Below are 6887 nucleotides of genomic sequence, written 5' to 3'. Positions count from 1 at the left end.
CCCTTACCAGACGAGCTTCAGTCATGGAGACTTCCCGGATCTTCCGATCTCTGCTTGGAATGTAGTTTTGGCTCTTTGATTTCTCTTTTAAGGAATCAAGCATGGAATAAAAATTAATATTGCAAAATGAAAAAAATAAGTGTATATTGTCCTTTGTCATTTAAGAATGGGTTTACAGAAAGTACAGCGTGTTTCATAACATCTGTCCCCATTACAACTGTCTATAAAATCTTTGTTTTTTATAATTTAAAAAAAGTATTCTAAAGAAGAAAGGAATCAATTCTAAATCTTTAAAAAAAATCAGCTCTTTTTATGGTCTGACAACAGATATGATGTCATAAAAAGCACTAATATTTCGATATGCCCATCTAATTATAAAGAAGAAGTTGATGAAGTGGTGGATTTGTACTATGAATGCCATTTACCAATAACTGTTGGCAGGATAATGCAAAGAAATATGTAGATCAGAGAAAAACATATTAAAACAAACGTAGTGTCAGGTAAAATATATTGGAGAAGACAGCGGGATTAAAGGAGTAGTTCTGCAGTGACTAGAGTTTGCGTTTACCTCATTTTATCACAAAGACGTCGCCATATAAAATGCATTATGTAAAACATACATTTTTCGAAGATAGGTAAATCAAAAGCATTGAACAAGTTAAATAAGGGTGCGTTTACCAGAATAAAAAAATGAACTCAATTTTTAAAAATTTATTAAATTCTTCTAAATTAATTAATTTGACAATTTCTATACAAGTTTGTAATTGGAACAGATATTATGAAACAAGCAGTATTACATAAACTAAGAATTTGTTGTGATGCTGGTATTACGTCATCAGATAGCTGATGAAAAATTCTTTAAATAGTTACAATTTCATGTTTAAAATATAATTTGTCTCAACGGTACATGACCGAATTCAGCTATATATAAATGTATAAATCCAATTCCAAGTCCAAATCAAACCTGCTGCATGTATCCTGCATATGTTGAACTACCTCCGGATATTTTTGGCTATTCTTAAGCTTTTAGAATTTAAAGTAAAGTATGATTCATATGCATGTATTATATGGACTATTTTAGAGGATTTGAATTGCTTTAAGTTGAATTAAAAATAAAATAAAATCTCGAAAACAAAATGTAATGAATGCCAACACGAACATGTTGACATTCACAATACAGAGCATATATATATATATATATATATATATATATATATATATATATATATATATATATATATATATATATATATATATATATATATATATATATATATATATATATATTGCAGACACAAAATGTCAGGACTTATATTTCAAAAGACATATGAACTGCAACGAATTTGAGAAATTAAGCTACGAAGTTTCTGCTTTTGTGCAAGATGGAATCCGTTCCTACCACGATTAATACTTGTGTCTGTTTAGAATACTTTATTCTTGTCATCTTATGCATTGCTTTAATAATGGACGTTTTAGGTTGCTTAGAGTAAAAAAAAACAAAAAAAAACTGTACACTAGAAAAAAGTATTTTAAACACAGTAAATTCAAGAGATTCTTGATCTCTTTTGCTGATGTTATGGTTACAGAATTAAAAAGATACATTGAAACAGTCTAACCATAAAACACAAATATTTCATCAAAACCTAACTATGAACATCTGACAAACAGGACATGCATGAAGGAAACTGTTTTCCGTTTACCTGAGTCTGATACAATTTTCTTTTTTCGAATAAAATGAATTTTATTTAATTATTTAGTTACAAATTATTGCAAATGCTTTTGCAGTGTACATTGTATGCATTTGATTCCTTGATATTTAGGTAATTGAGAAAGCTAAAAGACATCAAATAAGGCCAATGTATAACATTGTGCTATTAGAGTGATTGAGTATATCAAGCAATTCAAAATAATTTAGTTATACACTATGTGCATAAAGGTAATTATTTATTTAATGCACAGTATGATCAAGCACTGGATACTTAGATTTAAGATTTAGATATAATAACGACTAGATAATGCCTTGAACAACAACTCTGACCGAGGATATACCTTATATCTTAGATCTCTTTTCCTTGTAACCTTGAATTCAAAATATTATTATGGATCAAGGTATCAAGATAAATCGAAAATAAGTCACTATGTAATACATGTAATATGATTCTGGTAGCACGTGCTTTAATGTTCTGCTTTAACGTAGAGCTAATTCTTAATCCAATAACTTTTTTCAAGAATGCTTTGTATAAGTAATGTTTTCGGTGCATTTAGAATTTATTAAGCACATGTGGAGGTCGATAACTGACTAGCACAATGAAGATATAGCAAGACAGTTATTTTATAAACTGGAATTCATCTTGAGTCATCTTGCATGTGATATTAAGAAAAAAATCTTGTTCAACTTTTCACTTGGTTTTGTTTTCATATTCATATGTCAATCATAAAATTACGATCTAGTAGACAAGAATCGAAAGTGCAAGGCATCTATGCTGATTAAAATTGCATTTTTTAAATTGTATGTTGAAAGGATTTTACAAAGTATTAAATATGTAGAAAAAATAATAAAACTCCTCGAACTCTTTTTTTGTTAAAAGTCTTCTTGACAAGATTAAATATCATCTTGTATTGTATAAGTACTATAAGTTATTCATATGTCCAGTTTGTCAAGAGTTCCTTTAGGTGCTTGCTGCTTCTATAGTATCAAGGGACTTTGGCAAAAAAGTCTTTTATGTGCACTAATATATCTGTACACAGAAAAGAATACACAATTATTTTTTCCCCTAAATATTTGCATTAACCAATGTTTTGCCATTAACCATGCCATAAAAATCCAAGTATAAACTTTTTATTAATCCAGAGCTATTAAGTTGAAGGGAAAAATAGACTGGTTAATATTTTTTGTCCTGAACTAAAAAAGGGGAAAAAATCTATGAAATCAAAGCTATTGTTCAATCTTAAGGTGTTTTCAGAGGAAACATTATGACCAAATTTATCTTAATTTACGCTTTCTTGAAAGTAAACGAGTGTCCGATTGTTAAAAATCAGTAGTACAAGAAGTACCGATTCATTAGTGACAGGTGTGCGGTCATCTCTGTCTGAAACTGCATAAGGACAGGTATGCAGTTATCCCTCTTGTTCCTTGTGGAAGTGCCCTGGTGTGTTGACTTCCCTGCCAGTGTTACATGTTCGCTAACAGTAAAAATCATATATATATGATACTAAATAAGGGAAAAAAATCTATGATATATAAACGATAAGCACACAATGATAATAAATAGCGAATTTTACAGATAAACGTCCAAATTAAGTATAATATATTTATTTATAAAATATTAAAATATTAATTTTCTGCATGAAAATTATTATTTCCTCAATAGATATATACTGATACTTCCTTAAATTTAAACAGCTGTTGCTAAGTTGTATCCATCAAACAGGACATTTATATATCATATTATTATATTTATATATTTGTAGTTGTCATTTCGTTGGCCTAGTTTCATGCCATACACGTATTTTTTCTGCAATAATGCAGCTGCATAATTTAATTACATTTATTTTCGTATACAATATTCTGGCACTAGTGGATGCAATGTTTTTCTGGGAACCAAGGTAAGTAATATAATATCTGTATGTGTGAAGGGTTATAATGTCATTTCGTCTTTAGTTACAATACTTTAAGAATAGTTTTCCTTTATAAAATTTTATCTTTTTATATCAAATGTAAACGCTACGGTTATCGGTACATCTAATTTAACGACATGTATTAAGAAATTAGTTTAATAAATACCCCAAATTGTCATTTAGTGAAGTTTATTTTAATTAAGGGTGGTTTATCAAATAATGCATCAATTAAAACAAAATACGCTTAAAGTTTCCATTGCCTTTAAATAAAGCAATCACCACATAACAACAGCATCTTTCAAGATTTCTCCACAGAACCTTGATGCAGCGTCCTTAAAGAATATGATAAAAAGGACATAAATTATTGTTTTATACCATGCATTCTTTTTCTATCGCTTGCCTGTCGACATATCCATATATGGGCCTATTACGCTATCCGGTATATGGAATTCATTAAGGAATGAATTTTCGTAGATACCAAAGTTATGCTGCATAACCTAGATTTAGCCAACCTACACTATATTAGCCACAAAACAGTTGATAAAGAAACTTAAACTTTCCCAATTCAGTTTGATTATTAAAAAAAAAAACCAAAGTTATTCAATAAACATGGCGTTACGAGTAGTAATAGCTCTGTTTTCATATTCCATGATGCGCTAGTGCACATCATGGAATATACCTGATGCGGAATTGCTATAGATTACTCCATATTCACTGAATAAACGTTGTTTATTACTTAGATTTGCACGCCATAATTTTATCAGAAATTAAAGAGGAAAGGCTGATAGAGATATGTGCAACATGGTGCTCATCTACATTAAAGAAAATCAAACAAAAAAAAAATTGCATACCTGGGTAATATACTTCCATCCCATTGGAATCGCTCAAAATATGCTTCTTAATACCTGTTTTCGGTACGTGTTTACATTCTACTTGTCATGATTGACAGGTCATCAACAAAAAAGAAGTTACATGGCATAAGAAAACATATCTTTCTTTCTAATAATATTTGCTGGATTTTATTTATTATTTTTAAAATAAATCTTGAATTTCAACTATAAAGAGAACATTGCTAAGTTCACGTCTTATAGCTTACTGTTATGTCATATTATATTTTGCTTTGTCAGAAATCTACCCACGTTAAGAGGTATAATTTACTGAAAGATGACGTTAAACTCAGGAATATAGTTGACAGAAATCGATTGCTTTAAAGTACAATATCTTAAAATAAATTCTCTAAATAGACAACATAACAATGTAATAAAAAATTTCAATAGTAAAAGGTGAGTTCGTTTTATTTAAAGAAAATATGCAACATCCTGGGACAATTCATAGTGCTGCAGAGGAAGTTGCGACCTAAATTTTATTTTTCCCTTTTTTCAACATATTTTTTTCACAATTATTCAGAAAGTTAAGATTCTTTGTGCTTTTCACAACGTTTTGCAAATATGAAATGTGTCATAGCTCATGTATTGTTTCAGATAATTAAATGGTATGCAAAAAAGAATTCTACGAAATTTCAAACAAAATCCACTGCAAATATACTGTAACATACCTCAGGATTTTGATCATTGATTTCAGAAATGTTAATACCAGCAAAAAAAGGGCAATATAAGTTAACGAAGACTAAAAATTATTGAGAGTTCCTCTCATTAAGATTTATGTAATAAAAAATATCTTGTAAAAAAAATGAAAATTGACAGAGGAAATTCAGACTTGAATAGAAATATTTTATATATATGTTTGTTTATATTAAGCGACCTTTCTTAAATTTCCATTTTATTTAATGATCTGAAGATTTTTCTATTTCTTATATTTTTATGAAATATGAAGATAACGAACAGTATCCTATCTCTAACGTCCAAAGAAAAGACACAAACCTGTAACAAAACAAACACGGACCCCAAAACCCAGAGGTGGGATCAGATCCCATGGAGGAGCGAGCATCCCCTGCAGACCGGCCACTACCGCCGTTCGCCCCCTGCCACCACCGGGAAAAAAAACCCTGAAAAAATCCGTAGATAGTTCAGTGCACAAACAATGAAAATATTGATTATAATATTTAAAAAAATTGAGGTATATTGTGATAAATAGGGAGGTGCCACTAGCATTAGAAGTAGGTAGTCGATCTAGTTATTTGCAATTGAATAGTATCATAGGTCTATAATGTACAATAGGTGTTTTTTGTTTTATTTTAATCAGTCGAAAGTATTTGTCCTCTGGGTAAACCTTATCCTTAATGTAAAAAAAAAATATTTAAAAAAAGATAATTAATGATTGAAGAATCTCTATTTTATTTCATGATTTTTTCAATACAATTTCGTACTCTGAGGATATTGGCAATCAACAAATTTTACAGCTTAAAGTAAACCAGCTATTATTTGGGTCATCGTTTATTCGCTATTTTTTCAGTTTGAATTCAATCTGCAAGGATTAATTTCCCCAACCTATTTTATTTAAAGAAGTTTAAGTTAAAGAAGGTCACGAAACTCGCGGATATTTCTCGCACGAGACAAAAATATTGTTTACAGTATTTTTAAAGAATTTTTCTCTTATATTGTTTCGGTTATATATTCTCCAAAATAGCATTTGTCCATGGAAACATATTTCTCATACTTAAAGCAAACTCCGGTTTATGTGAATGCAGTTATAGTGAAAAACCTTGGTTGAAAACCTTGTTATATACGATTATTACTGACAATTACGCCTCATGCATTATATTTTGTTAGTGTGGAACGGGACGGCTTCAAATTTTCTAGTCACAATGTAATTTTTAGCTGCTTTGCTTGTTGAGTGTAACTTCTCTTAATGACAGTCAACAAAGTTGTTCATTCAAAAAAGAATCACCATAGTCAGTGTTGCTGAAAGAATCCTAATTAACAATTTTAGAAACATGTGATCTTAAAGCTAGATCATACCCAAATTTGTTTACAGATTCTTAATAAAATTCCAATTTGTAATTACAAAATCCTAAGTAGATTGATTGATTGTATGCTGTTTAACGTCCCTCTCGAGAATTTTTCACTCATATGGAGACGCAAAATACTAAGTTGACAAAATCATAGAAGTAATATTGATAGTGGAGTGTATTTCTGGAATCCTCACAAAAAAAGCGTAATTGCAATATAATGTCTCATAAAATGCATTTAACATTTTATTGTTAATATCAAAATATAATATCTTAAAAATTCTAAGACATAAAAAGCAGAGAAAAAAGCATTCGTATGAATAAACGGGAGTTTGATTTAGATGCCTTAAGTGTAAAAAAA

At 29.5% G+C, this 6887-nt stretch overlaps 1 protein-coding gene across 1 annotated transcript in view; it reads left to right on the top strand.

The window, feature by feature from the left end:
* Positions 1 to 139, top strand: part of LOC133203830 (uncharacterized) — an 8534-nt gene extending 8395 nt beyond the window's left edge. Inside the window, exon 5 of the mRNA XM_061339617.1 lies at positions 1 to 139. This exon is cut by the window's left edge and continues 200 nt beyond it. Within this exon, the coding sequence (XP_061195601.1) occupies positions 1 to 65 (65 nt within the window). The 3' untranslated portion in view covers positions 66 to 139.
* The last annotated feature ends 6748 nt before the right edge of the window (positions 140 to 6887 follow it).

Source organism: Saccostrea echinata, unplaced genomic scaffold (genome assembly GCF_033153115.1).
Source record: "Saccostrea echinata isolate AGI-Se365-2 ecotype Australia unplaced genomic scaffold, CSIRO_AGI_Sech_v1 ptg000052l, whole genome shotgun sequence".
Lineage (NCBI taxonomy): Eukaryota > Metazoa > Mollusca > Bivalvia > Ostreida > Ostreidae > Saccostrea > Saccostrea echinata.
Note: the sequence above shows the minus strand (reverse complement) of the source record. Positions and strands in the feature narration are given on the sequence as shown.